The 25,735-nt window shown below is 44.4% G+C and overlaps 1 protein-coding gene across 1 annotated transcript in view; it reads left to right on the top strand.

Moving 5' to 3' along the window:
* Positions 1-1,060: 1,060 nt before the first annotated feature.
* Positions 1,061-25,735, top strand: part of TRIOBP (TRIO and F-actin binding protein) — a 103,026-nt gene continuing 78,351 nt past the window's right edge. Inside the window, exon 1 of the mRNA XM_082265420.1 lies at positions 1,061-1,157. Within this exon, the coding sequence (XP_082121546.1) occupies positions 1,152-1,157 (6 nt within the window). The 5' untranslated portion in view covers positions 1,061-1,151. The remainder of the gene's footprint in view (positions 1,158-25,735) is intronic.

Below are 25,735 nucleotides of genomic sequence, written 5' to 3' on the forward strand. Positions count from 1 at the left end.
TTCTACACAGGGGAGAATGACAGGCGGCTTTGTTTACATCAGCCGCCTGACTTTCTCCCTCTGTACCGACGATCGGTGAGTGACCGGCGGACATCGGGTCCGCCGGTCACCCGCACTAACTTCCCTGTGAACAAGCCGCGGCGGGCGCGCGCTCGCCCGCTATTGGCTCACAAGGAAGTGACAGGCAAGTGACGTACCGGTACGTCACTCTGCCTGGCCGGGGCTGACCGCCGCAGTATATAGTCGTGCAGCGGTCGGCAACCCGGTTAAAAGACCGCTGCACAAATACAGTGTGACATAAAATATTGCAACGACTATGGTCTCTGATAAAAAAAATATATAATGTTTGGGCTCTAAGTAATTTTCTAGCAAAAAATACTGACTCTAATTGGTAAACAACACATGTCAGAAATAGGCCTGGTCATGAAGTGGTTAATGGGGTCACAGGCAGAGCTGTGAGGAACTGTAAAGTCCGCTTTATATAACATTAGATACATTACATTACATAGATTACATTAGATACATTGTGGCCGGAGTTAGGGGTCGGTTTTTATCTATGAACTTTGTCTCATCAGACAGGGGCAGTGGTCGGGAGCGCGCGCAGTGAGGGGAGCAGCGGTGACGCGCAGAGAAATGGAAAAATACAATGTCCGCACTCTAATGTGCTGAGTACAGTGCTGAGTACAGTGCAGGGGTTGTGGGATAGGATGGTGTCACTCAGGTGAGAGGCGGCAATATACCTCCATGTCTCAGCCTGGCAGAGTGGGAGGAGGGCGGCGGTTGTGAATGAAGTTCCTTATCAGAGGAGAGTAGACATGATAGAACTAGTCGGGCAGTTGCGGACTTCCTCCACATGGCGGCACACAGGCAGAGGGAGGAGGAGGGAGGGGGAGGTCCCGCACACACTAAACTTCCTCACTGACTTTTCTGCCCCCCTCCTCCTCCCCCCGGCTGGTTCCTCCTTCCTCGCCCTGTTAGTTTTTCCTGTCCCCTCCCAGGAAGTTTGTAGAAAAAATTATAGGAAACACACAGAGGGAAAAAGGTTAGAGGAGTGGGAGAAGGGGGCTGGGAGGGGGTCCGGAATCCGAAGCCTTGTCTGTGTACACCTCAGGCTGGATCATCTGTCTGTGTCCGGAGGGCTGGGCACCAACATGACGGTGAGCATGACAGCGATGTGATTGTATGGTGTGTGTCCGGGGATCGCATGGCAGGTACATAGGGGGAGGGGTGATGTCATAGATCTCGGATTTGACGTCATCACAGGTGTCCTAGGCACACTAAGATGTCACCCCCATCTGTACAGAGCCATGTCTTATGTGTGATCCCTCACCATAAACCCCTCCTATTTCCTCTTTGCTCCAAACCAGCATTGAATCTGTTACAGATTTGTAGTCCTCTGTTTTATTTTCACCCGGTAACCCAACCAATAAGGTTCCATTCATACAGGTGATTTGGCCCGGCGTGAATGACACCTGTGGGTGGCTGCTGTGGCCGCCGAGTCCTATAACCACCAATGCTAGGTCGGCACCAGGGATTTACCTTTGTTGGGTGCACACTGACCACGTCCAGCACCAATCACCACTGGTAATCACTGGCCGGGCGGACAGCCACAGATAGTTGTGGTCACCGCCGACCTGTCATTGAAGTGAACAGAGCTCAGAGGCCACGGCGAGCCACTCACAGGTGGCAGAAACCGCTACAGGTGTCCGAAGATTCCTGCCGCTGTCATTCTCCCCAGTAAATGTAGCCTAAAGCCTCGTACACACGTACCGATTGTTGGCCAACCGATCGGCCGTCTTTTGTCCAGTGTTGTTGTGTTGGTTGAAATGTGCTCTAGACTGCACACAAATTTTCTCGGCCAACAACAACCGACTTCAGAAGTGATGTCACATGCTGGTTTACTTTCCGTGTGTTTTTCTTCTCTGAGCATGCCCAGTCTTGCTCATCTGATTTTTGTTGGCTGAAATCTGTACTGACTGACGAACAATCGGCCGTTCTGTTGACAGCCAACAAAAATTTTATAGCATGCACACCAGATTTTGTTCGGCCGAAAAGTCGCAGTCTGTTGTCGAAAGCATCATACTAACAAGCCGACAATCGGTCGATCGGACGTTGGCTGAAAATTTACGGCCAACAATCGGTGCGTGTGTACGGGGCTTTACTCACTTCCTGTCCCTGGGTGGCTACCTCACCTCTGCTGTATGTATGGAGGGGACCCTGATTGTTACCCCTGGCTGCTCCGCTGATGTGGACTACAAACATGTCTGTATCTCTTCATCTCCATTACATTGGGGGCAGGGTAATCAGTAGTTTAAAGTGATTGTAAAGGCTAAGGGTTTTTTTACCTTCATGCATTAAAGTGGAAGTAAACTTTCCCCTCCGGATTTTATTTTTATTATAGGCTTACCTATAGGTGTTGCAAAACATGCACCGTTTAGGAGATATTTACTGTACATGCAGCAAGTGACATCACTGGCGCATGCGCTCTGAAGAAACGGCCACCCCCGTGCCATTCCTTCAGAGCCCTGTGTCCTAAGTGGAGACTCCCATGCACGTGTGGGAGTGATATCAGCATGGCTCTGGCCAGTCACAGAGTCGGAGTCCACGAACCCAGAAGCAAGACATCTCCGCTCTGGAAGGGCTTTGTTTTAAGGTAAGTTTAACATAATGTGCTAGTATGCAATGTATACTAGCACATTATGACATTACCTTGCAGGGTCCAGAAATAAAGTAGAAAAGCCTTCAGTATGCAGTCCCCCCATACTTGCCTAAGCCTGATTCCAATCCAGTGATGTGCACGAGACCCGAGGCTTCCCAGAGTCTCTTCCTCCTGAGTGGCTGATATGGAGCAGCAGGACCTATTGGCTCCCGCTGCTGTTAATTACACCCAGTGAGGCGGGCATGGGGCTGAACCTCGCTCTCTGTGTTATATAGACGCAGAGAGCCGGCTCGAGAGCGAGCACACACAAGTGCCCCAGCAGCAAACAGCTTGCTACGGGGGAACTAGGCAAGAGGGAGGGACCTAGATTGCCAGGTTGGGGACCTGAGAAGATGAGGCTAAGGGCTGCTCTGTGCAAAACCACTGCACAGAGCAGGTAAGTATGACCTGTTTGTTATTTTGTTTAAATAAAAGTGTTTCCTATACAATCACTTTAAAGAAGATAGCTAGGAGTGAAGATAGTCTTCATTGTAGCTCACAGGGCTCTGCATTTCTTATAAGATCACCAGGTATTTTCTGTTTTTGCTGAAAATGTTCTTAGCCTAAAAGAACAAAAACAGTGTAGCCACCAAATCTAAGGTTTGCAAGCTGCACTATTTTGTATTCTTTTTTTCTTGGGTTTAGTTATCCTTTAAAAGGGAAATATGGCCAAAGCTTTCTTGGCCATACTTCTCCTGTAGGTCACAGGAGTGTACTTGTGCTCTCCTCTGACCCAGAAATAGCGAACAGCAGACTAAAGACCACTATCAGCTGACTTCACAGAGCCACTCCAGAAGAATCCAAACCATATTGTCAGGATCCACCTAGATGCCTGATTAACAGCTAGGCGGAGCCAACTGTCAATCTGGCATCTGGGTGAATCCTGACAATATGGTTGGGATCTTTCTAGAGCCAGCTGCCCCCCCCCCCCCCTTCAGCCCAGCACTCCTGGGAGTGCTGGAGGAGCAGAGAGTGGTGACTGACAGTCACTGCTCTCTGCTCAGAGCTGACTGAGAACTGTGCCATCAATGCTCATGTAATCACTCTGCAGTATGGCAGGGAGTATTAAGGTTTATTTTTAACAACCCTAAACTTCTTTAATAGAAGCATTTTGTTTATATGTGTTGCAGCCAACACCTGCTGATCTTGTCAGTTCAGTGCCGTCATGTGTCCTCTGCCTACTTCCTGTGTTATATCAGAGCTCAACAAGCTCAAAATCTTTCATAAACATACAGTATATTTCTCAATAGCAACACAGGATATACATCCAGTTTTGTGAGCACCAGATGCCTTTACAAACCAAGATATTTTTTGTAACAGTAGGAATGCTATAATCACTGTGATGTACATAGGATGTACGGAGAGCTGGGCTGTGGGAGGGGGCCCAGAAGGCTCCACCCAATAGAGGCTAACTTGAGAAAACTACAGGGGGCAGGGGGGTGGGGACAAGACCAGTCACCCTGCACATGGAGAAAGCAGCAGTGATTGGTCTATATTGCGGGAAAGTCCTGCCGAGAGGCAACATTTCCTACTGCACAGATCTGGAAGAAATACACAAATCACACCAAGATTGCAGGAAAAATACACGTCTCTTGTATTTAGACAATATTTGTAGTAAACCTTTAAGATTTGGTTCACACTGACAGGTGTGACCAAGCACAGGCATGCATTTTTTCCTGTGTTGCATGTATGGCAAATCATTAATTTTAGTGGGCTGTTCTATGCATGGGAAATGCAGGAAAGAAGTCTCTGACTCTTCCAAAAACATCCTGCACCGAACTGCAGTTAATGACACCACTGCACGTCTGCTAAAGCTGTGAACCTAGCCTAAGGTTGGCCAAAGACAGTACCTGCTGAACTGATGGAGATTCGAACCATGTACTGACAGGCTGATTGTACCAAGTTGATTGAGCGATCAACTTGGGTACAACCAGCCTGCTGGATTTTACATGCGATTATCGCTAGCGACTGGTATAGCCGCTAGCAATAATTACTGTCTTCTCGTCTTGGCGGGAGGGATTCCCCTGTCAACACTGTCTGGGAGGAATTGAGGTCCCATGGTTGCAAGAAAGAAATTTGCTCCATGTATGGCCTGCATAAGCCCTTCTAGTTCTGATCTTGGACTATAGAATGATCAGACTTTGTTGTAGAAATTTTGGAGTGGAAATTAAGTAGATTAGAAAAAGGCTATTGGGCAGAGCTGACACCACTCATTCCACAAAAATGTGGTGTTGTCCGCCTACAGTAAGGCTTTGGAGCTGAGTGCATTTAGGTCACCCTATTTTTCTATAATAGTCTTCCAGGGCAGCATCTGAGAGATGGGCTCCTCCCTCCTGAAACAGAAAACACAATAGTCCACCATTATAAAAATGTCAGTCATATCTTCTGCCTCGGTTTTTATAGTGTTTCCTTTGTATCCAAAGGAGCTGAAACTATTTATTATTTTTCAGTCTCTGTGCTAACTTGCAGGAGGCTACCTTGCCAGCCTCACATCCAGCTCAGCGAGCTTTGGGCAGTGCAGGTCAGGGGCAGCACATTGGGGCAAACTGAGGGGTATGCAACCAACACCCCAGCTGTCAGGATGTCTGTGGCATCTTCCAAAAACTGCACCTGGACGAGCCAGCAATCCTGCAGCAGATCTTCTGGGCTAGTTCCTGCTAGCCACAGCTATCCTCCCAGCATACCTTAGTGTCCAACGCTGTTGGAGGAGCAAAATGGCGGTGAGACCGGAGCCTTGCGACACTTCCGGTGACGTGCTTTCGGTCTGCAGCCATCTTGGGGAAGGCTGAAGTCGGATGATAGAGCGGGGAAAGTCTGCTGAAGTCACTTTCAAGTGGCAGCGCAATTTTTAAAAAGCAAAATTCACAGAATTAAAACAAAAAGATAAACACAAGCAGAAGGATAGATGGACTCTCCTCCCCAAGGAAGAAGCAGACCATAGGATACCAGGAAAGCAGATGACAGTTCAGGTATGTCCACCAACCTGCATGGGGGCACATGGGAGCGGGGCTGGAGTCTAGCAGGAAGCAGTCAAATGGCCCCTATATGCAGGGGTTTCTTTTCTGAGGCTGACCATGTTGGATGCTTCCCTGCCCTGTGGATCCTGCCTGTCAGGACAGCTCCAAGATAACTCTGGAGTTCCCTCTGTCTGTACCTCACTACAAACGATCATTCATGTTTGTGTATGGCAACTGCCTGCCTCACTGGGTCCTTTGTGCTTGTTTACAGGTAAAGACTCTAAAATAGAAAAAGGCAAAAACCAGTAGCAAGGCATGCATCTCTTGGGGTCACAGGTTTCCTCCAGAATGGGGAAAAAAACCCTATGCCAGAAATGCATCAACAAAATGGTGGTCAAAGAGTCACAGGGGTTCCTTAAGGACATGCTTGACTCCTTTTAAAAAGGACATTAAAAGCACAATTGGGCCACTTCGTACAGCCATAGAAAAACTAGAAACGCCAGCAAGCTCCAGTCAGGCCAGCACTCCATCTACCAGTAGGACACCCATCCCCTCGTGTGCAGCGGGGATAAGGTCGACCCAGTGGAGCAGGGAACTGATTCAGATCGTCCAGAATTAGAATCCGAAGATGGTCTATGCTCGGACCCAGGTGACGAAGATCCAGCTTCAGAGGGTGCGCTTTTTCCCTCGGAAGACGCGGATAATTTACTGAGAGCCATAGCAGATACGCTGGGTATCAAAGAGCAAAAAGTCGCAGAGCTTTCATTACACGATAAGATGTTTAAAAGGCTTACAACCGAAAAAAAAAAAAAGAACATTTCTGGTACATGAGACTCTGAAAAACTTAGTCAAGAAAGAATGGGGAGAACTAGAAAAGAAGCTCTGCACCCCAGCTGTGATTAAACGCAGATATCCTTTCACAAAGAGGATACTAAATCCTGGGCAAAATGCCCTAAAGTAGATGCCTCCCTCGCCAGATTTGCAAACAAGTCTGACTTAGCTTTCGACGACTTTGGAACTCTCAGTAATCCCATGGACCTAAAGATAGAGGCACTTCTGAGAAGAGCTTGGGAAGCTGCATCAGCGAATCTGAATTCAGCCATAGCTTCCACCTGCAAAGCCAGGACCTTAATAGTCTGGCTGACGCAGTTGCAAGAGGTAATAGAAGGCGATACCCCTAGAGAAGAGCTGGTGAAAACCATACCCACACTAACCAGAGCCGCAGCATTCCTCGTGGAAGTGTTGGCTAAATCAGTGAGGATATCGGCCAGCACCACTGCCCTAATTAATTTGGCTAGGAGAGCCCTGTGGCTGAAGTCATGGGGAGGGGATATCGCTTCTAAAAATAGATTATGCGGCTTCCCTTTCACAGGCGATTTACTGTTTGGACCCAACTTAGCAACAGTTCTAGACAGAACCGTAGCCAAAAATAAGCAGTTTCCTCAAAGCAAAAAGAAGCAGGGGAAAACGCCATTTCGTCAGTCCAGGAGATTTAATAAAGCAGAACCAAAGAAGCGCTGGACGCAACAAAACAAAAAAGGCAAGGGAGGTTTTATCCTCAAGCCTTCATTCCAAAAAACAAAAAGTAATGACGATCTCCAGGTAGGGGGCAGATTGTCGTTTGCTCATCAGTGGAAGAAAATCGGGAAAAACAAATTTGTTCTTCGTACGGTAGCAGAAGGCTCCTCGATAGTCTTTCACTCGCCCCCCCCAACCAAGTATCTGGTGACGACACTCCCGAATTCCACAGACCAAGCAGAAGCCTTTTTATATGCTTTGGAGAATCGAATAAAACAAAAAGTGATATGTCATGTACCGCCGGAGGAAGAAAAGACAGGAGTCTTTTCGCACATATTTGCGAGGAAAAAGCCATCAGGCAAGCTAAGGCTCATATTGAACTTAAAACCTCTCAACAAAAAGATAAGGTACAAAAGATTCGGGATGGAATCCATCTACTCGGTCAGAAATATCTTCCTGGCAGGAGTATTTATGGCCACAGTAGATCTGCAAGATGCATATCTACATGTACCGATAAAGAGCCAACAAAGGTACCTAAGATTTGGGGTCCAGGGTCCGGCTACCACTCTACATTTCCAATATACAGCTCTACTTTTTCAGCATCTCTTCCACACCCAGGATTTTCTCAAAAGTAATGGCAGAAGGCTTAAAAAAAAAAAAAAAAAAAAACAGACAGCAAGGCATAGGCGTGGTGCCAAATCTAGATGATCTACTATTCTTTGCTGAATCAGCAGACAGACAGGATGCCAATCTACACAAGAGCATCTCTTACTCTTACATCTCAAGGCTTAGGGTGGACGAAGAAAAATCGCAATTAACCCCAAGCCAGAGACTCCTATACTTGGGCTACATACTAGATGCTAAAGTAACCAAGATTTTCCTGATTGGAGCATATATCACAGTGCAACCAGGTTTTTGTGTTCTATTTAGCTTTAGGAACCTATCTCTTGGGCCATCATTTAGCAAAACAAGCGCCGATTCCCCCCTTCTTCCTTTTTCAGTGTTGGGACTAATGATGTCCTCAATCCTGGCCATCACCTGGGCCCAGCTTCACATGAGACCTCTACAAAATCTTCCCACCTAGACAGGCTAGAAGACCCGCTCCTAAGAAGATTTCCTTCTCTCATTGAAAAAGCCAGACCCATGACGTTCAGCAGAACTCTGACATGGGACCTCTCCACGGTACTTAAAGGATTCCTCTCCACACCCTTTGAACCGTTGGAGAAATGTTCGGATAAATACCTTACACTAAAAACAGTACTCCTGGTGGCTCTTGTGTCAGCAAGAAGAGTCCGTGAAATACAGGCTCTATCCATGATAGAACCATATTGTTTAATTCAGATTAAAACAGATAAAATTATCCCCACCCCAGACCCAGCCTTCATACCAAAAGCCTCCTCAACTTTCCACAGAACTCAGGATGTGGTTATTCCCTCCCTTCCAAATCCAATGGATAGCTAGAAAAGAGCCACCTACAACAAGCTAGATGTAAGAAAGATCCTGATAGCTTACCTCGGACCACACTATTCATTCTCCATGCAGGAGTCAACAAGGGGAAGCCGACCTCCAAAAGTACGATAGCCAGATGGATAAAGCTTGCTCTTCAGACAGACTACCAAGCATTAAACCTTGCCACGCCGAGTGGAGTCACGGCCCTCTCTACCAGAGCTTGGGCATCGTCAAGCGCAGAAAGAGCCGGGGCAACACCAGAGCAGATCTGCAGGGCAGCGACCTGGTTGAGCTTCAGCACCTTGGCAAGGCATTACCGCATCAACCAGCTGTCCAGTCAGGACCAGACATTTGGTCGCAAGTTGCTCCGGACTTTATCCCCTCTCTAGTAAGTATTGCTTGGTACATCCTCTCAGATGCTGCCCTGGAAGACGATTAGAGAAAACAGTTAGGTACCTCGTAACTCTTTTTCTAAGAAGTCTTCCACGGCAGCACTCTTCCCACCCTAAAGAACAAGACAAAATTAGGGTTTCCGGAATCATGAGCTTATTGAGGGTTCCTTCAGTGCTTTTAATGTTACTGAGGCAGAAGGTATGACTGATATTTTTATAATGGTGGACTATTGTGTTTCCTGCTTCAGGTGGGAGGAGACTACCTCTCAGATGCTGCCCTGGAAGACTTCTTTGAAAAAGAGTTACCAGGTACCTAACTCTGTTTTCTATACTTGCCATATAATAAGATCCATTGGAGAGATGAATGTGCTTAAGAAAACTGTCATGGGCAGCCATAGGCCCATTAGATACCTGTGATTGAGCTGCTGTTGACAATGCAGGTAACAGGCAGAATGGACAAAATGTTAACATTGCTTGGTTTTACTTTTTGAGAGCCTGCCCCCTCCTTCTCTGCTGCTGGTTCTTCTAATTAGTGATGAGCTAAGGTTGGGGCTGAATCCATGGGATGCTGTCGCATGACAGCAGGCTACTGACCAGGGAGTTCCCTGCCCCACAGCTGCATGTAACAAGGGGGCGGGGTCCTAGTTACAGCATTGACCTATTATGATCACATGATTGGGGCAGCAGCTTACTAATATGTCACAGCTTCTCACAAGTTTGACCCGAACTTTAGCTCCTCATTATTTGTAATGAAAGTAATACTACTCTCACGGACTACCAACAAAAGGGGGCACATTTGGCAGCAAAGGGGTACATAGGGCATATTGATCATAAGCACACTGACCATTAGTGTTATAGGGCATGCACTACTGATCACCAACATTTTAAGGGGCACTCACCATCAATCCTCACAATAAGCACACAACTTATGACCAATGAAATCTGCAGATTGTTCTGTGTATTACATAATCCTGACCCCTGCACTTTGGCTGCTGCACTGCATATGCTATATCCTAAACTAAAAAAAATTGGAGGCATTTTAGGGCCCAGTGAAATGCAATAGTCAGAAAATCGTGTGTTTTTGATATGCACGAACTGAATATTTATATGATGTGTCACAGCAATGGCACATATACAGGTTGAATCTAACGTAATTTTGTTATAGAAAATGACCAAGGTAAAATTGTTGTCTTTTATTCCCTTGCATAGTAAAACATAAAAACTCCAGTGGTTAATACCACTAAAAGAAGGTTTTATCTGTCTCAAAATTGAGATAAAATTGTTTTGTATAAATTGTTACCCAACCAAGTAATTTTCAGTCAAATTTTACAGCACTGAATACTGAAAATGGCCTGATAATGAAGGGGTATATATAGCTGGATAATCAAGTGGGTACAGGGATAAAACGCAGGGAGATGTGCAGATATTGCATTTGTTTTTTCATTTTACCTTGACATATACTTTGAAGAATAACTAAAGGCAACATTTTTTTCATAGCTTTTGGTATAGTGTAAGGCTGTCAGGGTTTTATTGCCGTCTTTGCTTCTGTTATGATTTGCGCTCTCTCTAACTGATCTGATCACCAATGTCCAGGAAAAGGAAAGAGAGATTAAAGCGGTATTAAACCCCAAACTAAAAATGTCAAAAAATCAGAATATCGTCAAAAAGTTAACGTAAAACTATAGGCAAAACGTTGTTTTTCATTTTGGATGGAGCAAGGGAGGGTTATAACCCCTGTCAGATTTTTTTTTTTTTTTGTCACCATTTGTGTCCCGTTTTGGTGATTTCCCTTCACTTTCTATCCCATAGCCAAACAGGAAGTAAGAGGAAATTAAGGGGATTCCTTGGGGACCCACAGGTCACCAGAACTATTGTCCCAATTTGAAGATTCCCCCTCTATTACTTTTCTGGAGGCAACCAAAATCTGGCTTTTTTTTTTTTTTTTTTATATACTTTCAATAATAATGGTAAACAGGACAAATAGAGATGGTGAATCTCCCTAATCCAAACTAAAAGAAAAAACATTTTTGCCTTTTTAGTTATACTATTTTTTCAGTAATGCAAATTCAAAACTGGTATAGATTCATTACGCACACAGTGATATATTTCAAGCATTTCTTTTAATGTTGATGATTATGGCTTACAGCTAGTTAAAACCCAAAATTCAGTGTCTCAGAAAATTGTGAAAAAAAAAAAGTTAAATTTCGTAGACTCATGGTGTCACACTGTAATCAGCTGATTTACTCAAAAACCTGTAAAGGTTTCCTGATCCTTTTAAATGGTCTCTGTCTGGTTCAATAGGTTACACAATCATGGGGGAAACTGCTGACTTGACAGTTGTCCAGAAGACAGTCATTGACACAAGGGTCATCTTTAATATTGATAGGGCCCACCTGAATTCATTTATCAACTATTTGCAGGCAGCGTGGGCTCAAGGGGCAGCTGCTTTAGGGCCCACAACAATGACTGGGTCTGAGGCAGCTGGCCACCTTGCCCTGTGTTAAAGATGACCCTGATTGACACCCTCCAGAAGGAGGGTAAGTCACAAAAGGTAATTTCTAAAGAAGCTGGCTGTTCAGAGCCAAGCATGTTGTATGTTGTGGCTGTTGTATCCAAGCATAATAATGGAAAGTTGAGTGGAAGTAAAAAGTTTGGTAGAAAAAGGTGCACAAATAGGTATTACTGCAGTCTTGAGAGGACTGTGAAGCAAAAGCCATTAAATAATTTGGGGACATGCACAAGGAGTAGACTACAGCTGTGCCAGCGATTCAAGAGCCATCACAGGCGAATACAGGACACGGGCTACAACATTCACATTCCTTGTGTCAAGCCACTCCTGAACCCGAGACAGCGTCAGAAGCGTCTTACTTGGGCTAAGGAGAAAAAGGACTGGACTGTTCGCTTAGTGGTCCAAAGACATCTTTTCGGATAAAAGTCAATTTTGCATTTCATTTAGATATCAAGGTCCCAGAGTCTGGAAGAAGAGTGGAGAGTCACAAAATCCAAATTGCATGAAGTCCAGTGTGAAGTTTCCATGGTCAGTGATGATTTGGGGAGCCATGTAATCTGCTGGTGTTGGTCCAATGTGTTTTATCAAGTCCAAAGTCAGCGCAACCCTCTAGCAGGAATTTCTATAGCACTTCATGCTTCCCTCTGCTGATAGGCTTCATGGAGATGCTAATTTCATTTTTCTAGCAGGACTTGGCACCTGCCAAAAGTACCAATACCTGGTTTAATGATCATGGTATTACTGTGCTTGATTGGCCAGCCAACTCGCCTGACCTAAACCCCATAGAGAATCTGTGGGGTATTGTCAAGAGGAGACACCAGACCCAACAATGCAGACGAGCTAAAGGCCGCTATCAAAGCAAGCTGGGCTTCCATAACACCTCAGCAGTGCCACAGGCTGATAACCTCCATGCCACGCTGCATTGATGCAGTAATTCATGCAAAAGGAGCCCCGACCAAATCTTGAGTGCATACTATACTGTACATGGACATACTTTTCAGTAAGCCAACATTTCTCTAATAAAATAAATAGATAATATGGAACTCTCGCGCTATCTTCAAAGGAAAATTCAGTGATAACCCAAGCAGCTGGCAAACGCAGAGATAGCAAAACCCAAGCTATTAGGTGAAACACAGATAAGAATAGAGGGTTGCGCTGCAGAGCTGATGTAGTATAGTGAATAATAATCAATGATATAAAAATCAAAAAAAGTGATAAATATACATCAAGTGAAGAAATTGCAAACTACTAATTGATAATATAAAGTGTCCTTCACCAAGTGGTAAAAACTGTGAGTGGAAGGTACATTGCATAAACAATCTCAAATAATGAAATAATCAGTCTTTATTGTCAACACATAGTGAATCCAACATAAAATGTGCAGGTCTTCAGTGTAAATGACACTTATAGGTGTACAGGCCGCTCACCTTACTGCTGTAAGGTGACAGCGTTAGGGAACTTTCTCTGTTGTTTTCAATGCATTCAGGGTTAATGTTGTTCCTTCTAAATGCGTTTCCCTTTGGTGTCCGATTCACTCCATGTTCTATATGGGTGGAAGGATAAAGAGACTCCATAGTGTAATAACTTTTAAACGGTTTATTAAAAGATAAAAAGTACTCACTTTTTCAAGCAATCAAATATGTTACATCCACGAGCGCCGAGCTCGTCTGCACATCTCTTCCACTATCGCGAGGCCCTACCATACCTTGCGATACCGGAAGAGATGTGCAGACACTAAAGACTAAAGCCCCGTACACACGTAGCGATTGTCGGCCGAACGATCGGCCGTCTTTTGTCCGGTGCTGTCCTGTCGGTTGAAAAGTGCTAAAGACTGCACATGAATTTTGTCGGCCAACAACAGCCGACTGCAGAAGTGATGTCATGTGATGGTTAACTTTCCGTGTGTTTTTTCTTTTCTGAGCATGCCCAGTCTTGCTCATCTGCTGTTTGTCGGCCAAATTCTGTACTGACTGGCGAACAATCGGCCGTTCTGGTGTTGGCCAACAAAAATTTTAAAGCCTGCACACCAGATTCTGTTCGGCCGAAAAGTCACAGTCGGTTGTCGGAAGCATCATATGGTTGGCCGAATATTTACGGCCGACATTCGGTACGTGTGTACGGGGCTTATGACTAAACAATCTCAAATGATGAAATAATCAATGTACCTTCCACTCAGTTTTTACCACTTGGCGAAGGACACTTTATATTATCAATTAGTAGTTTGTAATTTCTTCACTTGATGTATATTGATCACTTTTTTGATTTTTATATCATTGATAATTATTCACTATACTACATCAGCCATGCAGCGCAACCCTCTATTCTTATCTGTGTTTCTGTTTTAGGCTCGGGTCACACTATTGCGATGCGGGAAGGCTGCGAATTCGCAGCCTTTTCCCGCATCGCACACGCACCCCCGGCAGTTCACACTGCCATATGCGATCCGCTGGGGGTGTCAATGTAATCTTAAAGACACCCCCAGTTTGATCGCATATCGCAGTGCGATCGTGCAGTTCGCACAGGATGGGATCGCACAAGTGTGAACCGCTGTGCGATCCGATCCTGATGCGGCTGCAAAAATGCCTCCTGTGCGTGTTTGCACCGGGTGCGATGCGAATTTAGCCATACAAACTGTATGGCTAAACTCGCACCGCACAGCTGATCGCATGTAATGTCGGAGCAGTGCGCTCCGACATTACATGCGAACCCGGCACTCGCATCAGTGTGAACCGGGTCTTAAAAATACATTTTTTTTTTTTTTTTTTTGGTCTTGTGTACTATTCAGAGATACTGAATTTTGTGTTTTCATCAGCTGTAAGCCATAATCAAAATTAAAAGGAAAAAAAAAAAAAAGATAAGCTTGAAATATATCACTCTGTGTGTAATGAATCTATATAATGAGTTTCACTTTTTGAATTGAATTACTGAAATAAACTTTTTAAATAACATTCACATTTTTTTTAAATGCACCTGTATATTGCAGCTTATCAATCATTAGATGGGGTGGCTGCATTTGTTTTTTTTTTTTTTCCATCTGATTTCACCTGGTGATCTGGCCAGTAACACACCCCCTGTATTAGCCCCGGTTTACACTACAGCAATGAAAGACATTGCATGTGATTTGGAGCGCACTGCTCTAAAAATCACATGCGATGTCTGTGTAATGCAAATTCAGCCATACAGATTGTATGGCTGAATTTGCATCTGAATCGGACTGAACACACACAGGACCCTTTTTTGGGTCCGCAGCAGAATCGGATCGCATGGTGGTTCACACCAGTGCGATCTGATTCATGTCCGAACTGGCAGTTTGCACTGCGATATGCAAACTGATGTGGGGGTGTCGTTGACTTTGTATTGACACCCTCCGCGATTCGCATATGGCAGTGTGAATTGCCTGCGATTTGAATGCGATGCGGGAACCCGTAGTGGATTTGCAGGGTTCCCGCATCGCATATGTGTGAACCGAGCATTAGAGTGCCCCCTCTCTGGATAGGGGGGCACCTTTTGGACAGCAGAATTATCAGCCTGGGGGGAGGGGGGTACTAAATGGACTTGCAGATTTAGATACCCAAACAAATTGAAACTGAACTCCAGCTCACAGTTTATAAAACCGTTCCAGCAAACTGTTTTTTCCTTTTGGGATAAAGATGTTTTACATATACAAAAGCTGCTCATTAAAAGTACCTGGTGAGTGTTAAAGAGGTTCTCTCATATTTGTAAGGCCCAGTTCACATAAGGGCGACGCTACTTCGCGCCGCGACCTAGGAGCGGCCGCCACGGACTTCATAACATTGAAGTCTATGGTGGTCGTCTCCTGGTCGCCCCAAAGAAGCTCCAGACCCTTTTTCTAAGTCGGAGCGACTTGTGTCGCTCCTATTAGAACGGGTCCGCAGCTTCCCTATGGGAGGCGACCTGTGAGGCGACCAGGTTGCCTCACAGGTCGCCCTAGTGTGAACGGGGACTAAGTGATACATCTTCAAGAGAGCTTGTTCTTTAAAAAAAAACACACTTAAGCCCCGTACACATGTACTGATTGTTGGCCAACCGATCGGCCGTCTTTTGTCCAGTGCTGTTTGTTGGTTGAAATGTGCTCTAGACTTGCACTGGACTTTTGTTGGACAACAAAAACCAACTTCAGAAGTGATGTCATGTGATGGTTGACTTTCCCTGTGTTTTTTCTTCTCTGAGCATGCCCAGTCTTGCTCATCTGATTTTTGTCTGCCGAAATCTGTACTGACTGAGGAACAATCGGCCGTTCTTTGTTGGCCAACAAAAATTTTATAGCATGCACACCAGATTTTTTTCGGCCGAAAATTTGCAGTTGGTTGTCGGAAGCATCATACTAACAAGCCGACAATTGGCAGATCGGACGTTGGACGACAATTTACGGCCAACAATCTGTGCGTGTGTACGGGGCTTTACTGGCTCGATCGTCCGATTAATATTTATAATATTAGAAAAATGGAAGCCTAATAAAAGAAAACAAATGCAATCATCACCTCCAAGAATTGGTCAGCTGCAATTTAATGAATGTTTGTTTGCTTTTTGCTTTAATACCACTTTAAATCACAAATTGAGTTTTTAGCAGGGAAACTTGCTCCTGTGACAACTAAGAGGGGATTAACTCACATTTAAAAAATATCCTCTTGTTTCTGGTTGCTTTTACATGACAGGAAGTGAAGGGAAATCTCCCTAATGAGGCACACATGGCACAAAAGGATGCCAATCTCATGACCTCCCCTAAAAAAGTTTTGGCCTTCGATATATGCTTTAGGGTAAAACTTACTGAAAGGATGCATTCTATCTGCTTCACAGCTACTTTTCAACACTACAGACAATTTAAGGGATAACAACTTTAAAGTGATTGTAAAGGCAGAAGGTTTTGTTTTTTTACTTATTGCTTTCTATGCATGAGATAAAAACCTGCATGCATTAACCCCCCTAGTACTTATCTGAGACCATTACTATCCAGCGATATTATAGGAGAGACTCGGCTGCCTGGTACTCTCCTCCTTATTAACTGAGACAGCAGTGGAGTGCCATTGGCTCCCGCTGCTGTCAATCAAAGCCAGTGAGCCAATGAGGATTGAGGGGGCGGGGCCTAGCTTGGGCTGCTTGTCTGAATGGACACATGGAGCTGCAGCTCGGCTCGGGTGCCCCCATAGCTAGCTGTTTGCTGTGAAGGGAACTCAACAGGAGGTAGGGGCCAGAAGCAGCAAAGAGGGACCCAAGAATAGGAGGATCTGGGCTGCTCTATGCAAAACCATTGCACAGAGCAGGTAAGTATAACAAGTTTGTTATTTTTAAGCAAAAAAAAAAAAAAAAAAAGAGACTTTAGTATCACTTAAAGTGCAGATATCCTTTACAAGATCTCTCTGGCCAATTACATTTTTTACCCAAATCTTTGCTGAATGACCTGCTGGGAGGAACAGGGCCTTTCTGTAGAAATAAATAGAGATTGCGGCATCCCTAACTTTAAACAAGATACTGAAGCAACAGCTCTGCGTCTCCCAGCAGGGGCATAGTAAAGATCTCAGTGGACTGATGTCAGGTAAGTATAACCATGGGGGAGGAGAAACTTTTTAAGGAATAATGTGAGAAAGGTACAGTTATCCTTTAAAGGGCAACTCCGCTTTCCTAGTGAAAAAAATGGCAAATAAAGAAAAAATAATCAAGAGCAGGCATGTCCAACCTGCGGCCCGGAACCACAGGCAATGCGGCCCGGAACCGCAGGCAATGCGGCCCACTGCCCCCTGACCATTTTTTATTTTGCTGGGGAGGAAGGAAGTCGGGTCGGGGGTACGACTACAGCCGCTTCCAACTAACGGTAGGCAGAGGCTGCCTCAGAGGGGAGGGGAGCATGCGCAGTGTTTCTGTCTCCTACCACCATGACCACTTCAAATCACTGAAGTGGTCATGGTGGTTTGAGTGTTTCTTTATTATCTCTCAGAAGAAGTAAACCTCTGTATACTGTTTCCATTTCATTTGATCATCCTCTAGTTGTGTTAAATTAGTGCGGGGAGGGGGGGGGGGGGGGCGACGGTGTGGGAAGGGCGCGGCCGCGTTTTATTACTTCTATACCTTTAACTATAGTATATATTTTATATGCGGCCCGAGAAAATTTCTCTACACTCAATGTTGCCCAGAGAAGCCAAAAGGTTGGACACCCAATGATCTAGAGCAGGGGTGTCAAACTCAATTTCATCGCGGGCCGCATCAGCATTATGGTTGCTCTCAAAGGGCCAGTTATATCTGTAGGATTAGATGTCCAGAGCAACCCACGCCCCCATACACCCTACATGAGATGTCAAGAACCCCCCCACCATCAGAAGTCAAGAGTCGCCCACCCTTCCTTACATCACAATGCACCCCCTTACTTTGTGCTGCTGCAAGAAAGAAGATGCGGGTGGATCTGGGAAAAAGTGTAGGGTCTGGTGGAGAACCAGAGGAGGGCTGGAGTCAGCTTCCAGAGTCTGCTGAATGCGGAGACCAGGGGAGGCAAAGGCAAGGTGGTTTTGCGGCTGCACAGAGATGTGCAGAATCTGCAGGAGGAGTTTTGCCCTCCTCTCTGCTATGGCCTGCTGAGAAGAAGGGGGAGGGCAAAGATGAGCCTTCCTGCAGCTGAACAGAGGAGTGCAGGATCTGGCAAAGGAGTTCTGTCCTCTCTGCTGTGACTGTCGACTACAGAGATAAGGGGGGTGCCACAGCTGTAGGAGAGGTGCAAGGGCCACATGTAATGGCCTGAGGGGCCGCATTCGGCCCGCGGGCCTTGTGTTTGACACCGGTGATCTAGAGTATACAATTGCAACACAAGTCATATTGTAGTTAAATGTTCTTAAAAAATTACCTTTCCTTTTCAACCTGCAGCCGCTGTAATTTTCGGAAAATGCAATATGACTACCTTGAGGTGTTCTGTACACAGAATGTCTCCCAGAAACATCATTTCCTGCTTGTGTGATTGGCTCACCAAATTTTTCCCAGAAGTCTGCACTAAGATGCAAGTCAAATTTCTGGCATCCCCTGCAACAAAAATGTAATTTTTGGTGAGATACTTCCAATAGGAACACATCTAAAGGGATGCAGGCCCAGCAGATTTCCTCATTAGTGCTCTGCAGGTGCAGCAGCTAGTTGATATTTATGAAACCACTCCCGTTAGACCCATTTAGCACAGAGGAACCTGCAACAAAGGTTGTTCTAATCCTTGTAATGTAAATAGATCACCCAGAGGGGAAGGTTTTTTTTTTTTTTCTCAACAAAACTGGAGTTACGCTTTAAGCCAACCGTAGTAGACATTTGTCACGCAGCACACACACACACAGCAGCGCATGTTACTTCCATTCCCCCATAAACTGCCATATAGGGGTAAACCTATGACTGTACTTTTTATTGGGCACGTCCCTAGAGGTGCTGCTTGCTGAACATGCATGTTTTTTGGGGTTAGAACAGGTGAGGAGGTGACAGAATGCCTTCTGAGGAGGTGACAGAATGCCTTCTTGCTGCCTGTCAAATGCCCTCTGAAAAGTGATTCTCAACAGATCGCTCTTCAGATTGCTAATGCAAACCTAAATGAGCCCTTAAGATGTGCTAAAATGAAAACTCTGTATGACATTTGTGCTTGCTTATACAGTAAAAAAAAAAGGCCATCCAGAATATCTGGCATATTTCGCTTCATTCTAGCATGAAACGGAAGGTTTTTTTCTTTTTTTTTTGGGGGGGGGGGGGGGGGGGGTTTGTTTTTTACATTTTTCTTCTTTTAATGTGGCTGCTGAATCTTCTAAGTGGGAACCTTATCCAGCCCCCTCGTTTAGCTCTGCATTAGAGCTGCACGATTAATTGCTAAAAAAATCTCGATTCACCCCCCTAACGATCTTAAAACGGCATGTCCTTGATTTCTTACAGTTACAAAAAAAAAAAGAGCCTGGCAAATGTTTATCAACATTTAAGGCCCCTTTCACACTAGCGGACCGTTCAGATCCGCCTGTCAGTTTTTTGGCGGATCTGAATGGATGCCCATGTATCTCTATGGGGCATCGGATGTCAGCGGAGACATGTCCGATGACATCCGATCCAGTCCGTCAAATCTGGATGGATGGAAACCCTATTTTCCATCCGTCCATCGGATGAGAATGGACAGACGGTCCGTTCTCATCCGATTCCCCCATAGATAAGAGCGGGGACCTGACAGCTCTGTCTCCGCACTCAGAGTGGAGACAGAGCTGCCACCCGCCTGCTCCATAAACTTAGATAAACGGAGTCCGACGACAGACTCCCTTGTGTGAAAGGGGCCTAAGGCTGCCAGATAATTATAAACACAATGCTTTACAATGTATCTTTTCGTTCTTTTAGATCAAAGGAATGAACTTCCATCTGTAAGTGAGGGCAGTTTAACCACTTAAAGACTGAGCCTTTTTTTAACACTTGTTGCTTACAAGTTAAAATCAGTAATTTTTTTGCTAGAAAAGGACTTGGAACCCCTAAATATTTTATATATATATAATATATATTTTAGCAGAGACCTAGTGTCACACTGTTTTTGTACAAAAGTCTTTCAATTGCAGTTTTTTTTTTTTTTTTTTTTCACTGAATTTAAAAAAAAAACTAAACTGTAAAGTTATCCCATTTTTTGTATAATGTAAAAGATCTTTATTCTAAGCAAAAAATTGTGATTCTTGTTTTATCCAGAATCGTGCAGCAACAGATCACTTGAAATAGTGTACTACTGCTGCAGGGAGACAATGCACAGCTACAGCTCTGCCCAAACTTCCATTCTGTCAGGAAGTGCTGTGATGTCATTTCACTTTCATTGTAAACACAGTGAAGAAGCATTGTTCTTTATTGTGTTTCATTGCCTTCTGATAATAGTCCTATGGAGCACTTGCTGGCAGAACCAAAAGCCAAGGGGATGATCAGTTCCATTCCTGGCCTAGTGCTAAACCAATAGCGGTCACTGACAGCTGCTGGTTCCAGCACTAAAGCCCATGGGGGCTGCTGTCACTTACCATGCAGCCTGTGGTGCTTCACACCTGATTGGAGGTCTGTTGTTGAATATGACAACAAATGTCCAGAGGTAACCAGAAGAGGGAAACAAAATTATTGTTAAAGAAAACAAAATCTCAAAACAGATGTTTAGGAAGAACTTAATTTGCAAGAATGAGATAAGAATGAGAAAAACCTTGGCTGTACTTCAGTGGATGCAATTCTACCGCAAAGCTGAGCTCAACTGTAGATTGCATTAAAGGAGAATTTCCTCTTATCAAAAAGGAGCTTCATTAAAAACTGACAGCCGCAAAGGATGTCGGTAGCTGTAGTTCATCCATTCACAGAGATCTGTGAATCAATGACGTGGCCAAGTAGATGAAGCTCCTCATGGCTGCGCTCTTTGAATTTTGGCAGAGAGTATGGGAAGAAGATCCCTGGCTCGCTGCCACAAAGAGGGGTGAGATCAGGGAGAGAGGGGTCTGATGCTGAACATGTTGCACCCAGAATATGGGTGTACCATGTTCAGAAAGGTGAACTTATTTTTTAAAGTTGCCACAATTTTAACTTTCCTTGAGTGCAATAATCAGAAACCAGGCGCTCCTGGGATGCCTGTAGGGTGGAGGGATAGAAGTAAGCCTGTGAGGCTCCCCAGCGGTTGTTTTGCTGTTAGCCAACTAATGGCTCAGTAAAGAGATTCGCACCCAGGGCAGCCATAGGAAAAAATCCAGTCCAGAAGTCAACAAGCATAGGAAGGGTGCTGATATGGACAAAAGTACATGAGGAAGGCAGCGCGTGAACCACACCGGGATGCAATGGATAAGGAAGTGAACATCCAGTATAGAAAGGGTTAACAGTTTATTGGTATTGATAACCGAAAAACAAAGTACATACATTTTATGCTTGCATCCGCCTGGGCTGGAGTGGACAAGGGCACATGGCAGCAAGCAACACGAGTGCGAGGAGGTCAGATCCTCGCGCCGGCTGGTTTCCGGCTTAGTGCACACACTGCTCAGCAGTCCTGGGAGACTGACCTCCTCGCACTCGTTTTGCTTGCTGCCAGGAGCCCTTGTCCCCAGCCCAGGGGGATGTAAGCATAAAATTTATGTACTTTGTTTTTCGGTTATCAATACCAATAATCTGTTAACCCTTTCTATACTGGATGTTCACCTGACTTCCTTATCCATTGCATCCCGGTGTGGTTCATGTGCTGCCTTCCTCATGTACTTGAGCGCAGCCAGCCTTTTCTCCTTCCTGATCTCATGTCATATGGAGGGCATAGGATGAGCCCCCAAAAACTTTTAGCACCTTGATCCTTAGGGCTCTTTCAAGCCACCTTTCCAATCTGGTCACTTTTTTCAGGTGGATCTTATCGAATGCTCCATTCAACTTCAAGGTCAGGCTGGTGTAAACAGACTTGTGTCCGTTCACACCAGGCTATTTCCAAGTCTGCCCAGGACAGGGGAAAAAAAAACTGAAAGATTATGTAGTTTTCTACCCTTATCCGAGCAGAGTTGTTGGGAAGAGGCCCTTGTCCTCATCAATATGGGGACAAGGTGCTTTGGGGGGGGGGTGCAGAGCCCCCCCCCTGCCCCAAAGCACCCACCTCTCCATGTTGAGGGCCTGTGGCCTGGTATGGTCCAGGAGGGGGTGGGGCCGCTCGCTCGTCCCCTCCCCTTTCCTGACCTGCCGGGCTGCATGCTCGGATAAGGGTCTTGTATGGATTTTGGGGGGGGGGGGCCCATGCCGTTTATTCGGCGTGGAGCTCCCCTTAAAATCCATACCAGACCCGAAGGGCCTTGTTTGGAACCTGGGGGGGAACCCCACATCAGGTTTTTTTTTTTTTTTTTCGCGTGGAGTTCCCCCCTCAAGATCCTCAGCGCAAGTCACACCACAAGTCGGATCATTCCGACTTGTGATGCAACTTCCATTCAAATCAATGGCTCCCATAGGGAACCATTGATTTTCACATAAAAAAAAAAAAAGAAAAAAGGATAACGTGGCTTAACGCTGTATAAGCAACGTTAAGCAGCCTTTAGCAGCGTCCGATGTTTTTACAGCTCTGACGCTGGTCATCAGAATGCACAGGCCCTCAGTTTTTTTTTTGCAGCTTAAAAACGCCTATGCCACTTGGAGCTCCTAAAAGCCTGTGTGTGCATGAGGCCATAGAATAACATGAAGGGGTGTTTTTAAGCTGCAAAAAAAAGTCTGATGCTCCTAAAAGCAAAAACGCCCTGTGTGCATGGGGCCTTATAGATATAGAAAAAAAAAAATAACGTCTGTTCTTCAGCTCTGATTCAGCAGGGCATCCACTTACCGATCCCCTGCTGAATGGAAAAGAGGGACTCTGTGTGAGAGACCCCTTAAAGTGATTGTAAAATCTCAGAGCCGGTTCACGCTAATCCGACTCAGTCGCCCCGACTTCGGGCGACTTTGAAGTCGCCCATGCAGCGACAAGTCGAAGTAGGGTGAAGTAGTGTGAACCGGCTCTCAGATTTTCTGTTTGTTGAAAATAACAAACATGTTATACTTACCTGCTCTGTGCAGTGGTTTTGCACAGAGCAGCCCCAATCCTTCTCTTCTCGGGTCCCTCTTTGATGCTCCTGGCCCCTCACTCCTTTCGAGTACCCACACAGCTAGCAGCTTGCTATGGGGGCACATGAGCCGAGCCGCATCTTCCTGTATCCATTCAGAAACTGAGCTGCGCCCCGGCCCTGCCCCCTCTCTCTCTCCTGATTGACTAACTGACTTTGATCGACTGCATCAAAGCCTGAGACAGTATGTGTCTCAGCCAATCAGGAGGGAGAGTCCCAGATGGCAGAGGCAGTCATGCACATCGCTGGATAGAGATGGGGTGCTGGGGGGGCTGCTGCACACTAAATGTTTTTTATTTTAATGCATAGAATGCATTAAGATGAAAAAACCTTCTGACTTTACATTCAATTTAGGAGAGTGACCTGATCTAGGACTAGGGATTAGCACACTCTACATATTTATCTAGAGACTCTAGACTGAGCTAGGCTGGAAAATAAAAGTGATATTTATGAAATAAAATAGCTGAATTAATTGTTTTGGATCAATTTGTTTTTTCGGACTCGTGCCCATGGGGTGTTTTTTTTTTTTTTTTTTTTTTTTCTTCACCGGACAGCCTAAAATATGCAACTAAAGCTGCGTTTTTTGCGTTTTAGGCTTGTTTATTCCATTTGCATCTTTGGTGTTCATGCGTTCTATTGCCCAGAATAATATTCCACCCATTACAAGGCATTAACGCACAAATACGCCTTAACGCATCTAGCATTTATGCTGTTTTTTTATGCCCAAAAGCTTCTCTTGAATGCTCTGGTGTTGGTTTTTGTTTTTTTCCCAGTCTGTAAATGCTCCCCTTCTAATACACCTGTAAATGCCTATGTGTGCATGGATACAGAGGTTAACAGAGATGCTTTTACAGGCTGAATAAAAAAGTAAAACTAAAAATGGCCCAATGTTTAAAGCCTTAAAAAGTTTTATATACTTGATGAGCCCCTTGTGTTCTATAAACATTCAGATAGCAGGGCTGGATTTAGCAGACTAAGGGCTCTTTCACACGGGCGGTCCGTATGTCCGTTTTTCATCCCATCCGTTTGCGGATGAAAAACGGACATAATGTATCTCAATGTAAATACGGATGTCAGCGGATGACCATCCGCTGACATCCGTTTTTTGTCCTTTCCGTTCAGTTCAGTTTTTTTTTTTTGAACTGAGGAGAACCCTATTTTTTCTTCCGTTCAAAAAACGGAATGGACGCAAAAACGGATGTCAGTGGTGTCATCCGCTGACATCCGTATTTACATAGAGATACATTATGTCCATTTTTCATCTGCAAACGGATGGGATGAAAAATGGACATACGGACCGGATGACACAAGTGTCATCCGTGTCCGTTTCAAAAAAAAAAAAAGGAACTGATCGGGCATAAAAAAACTGAATGCCCGTGTGAAAGAGCCCTAAGGGGTCAATAAACTAAGATAAATACTGCATTATTTTTTTGAATGAAAAAAACTCATATGGTATTTATCTCAAAAGTAGCAAATTCACTAAACATGCATTATTTACTGAATGCATTCATTTATGTTTTGCCATATTTAGCAATTAAACTTTGTTATTTTTGGCGTTTGTTCATTTAGATTACATTTTATATACATACATACATACATACATACATGCATACATACATACACATACACATATATATATATATATATATATATACACATATTATTTTTTTATTTATTTTTTTTGCAGAGGAAGAGGAAGCAATGAATGCACACAAAAATACTATGAAACTCCTATTCAAGTATTCTCGTGTGCTTTCCTTTACAGAAGGGTTTTCCTCTGGTGAAATGTTACAGTTTCTACAATTTTTTTTATTCCTAAAGTCAGGGCAAAACATTTCCACACTGATAAATTGTATACTTCTAATTTACTGGCCAGTGCAGGGTTCCCTAGAGTTATTTTGTACTTCGCTAAAATACTGACTGCCTACTGGCAGGTGATAATAAATAACAAATGTGTATGTTCTTTAGTGAATTGACATTAATGATTTATCTCTTTTTTTTTTTTTTTTGCCATATTTCTCACATTCGATAATTTACTTTAATGAACCGACTCTCTTTTTATCTCATGCAATATTTCCCCAAAAATGGGTCATGTGACCTCCTTCATATTGCCAGCAGTACCCTTCACTTAACTAAACCCATAATGGCACTTGTGACCCTGTACTCAGGGAGACATCATCTTAGAATTAACAAATTGGGATAACTTTTTTTGTGTAAAATGATCCCACTATCCATAATCTAATTTTTATTCTGCCAGTAGGGCTTATTCAGCATCACTTGTGATGGTTAGGTGGTACAGGAGCAGAGTTGTATAAAGTACTCGAAACCCATACTTGAGTAAAAGTACAAGTGCTCGATCAAAAAGTGACTTGAGTAGAAGTGGAAGTGCTCGATCGAAAAGTGACTTGAGTAGAACTACTAAAGTATTCAACATTTTTTGTACTTGAGTATTGCAAGTAGTTTTCTAAAAAATTTTGCTACTCAAGTACTGAAAGTAAAAGTACAAGTACTGTGTTATGTAGTTATTAAAGAAAGAAGTCAAAAGTTTGAACATCATATTGTTTTTTTATGATTTCAAATGCAGCTTTTATTTATACATACAGTAGCATTTATTTTCGTATGCGCTGATAATACACATG

Source organism: Pelophylax lessonae (assembly GCF_965119305.1).
Source record: "Pelophylax lessonae genome assembly, chromosome: 8".
Classification (NCBI taxonomy): Eukaryota; Metazoa; Chordata; class Amphibia; order Anura; family Ranidae; genus Pelophylax; species Pelophylax lessonae.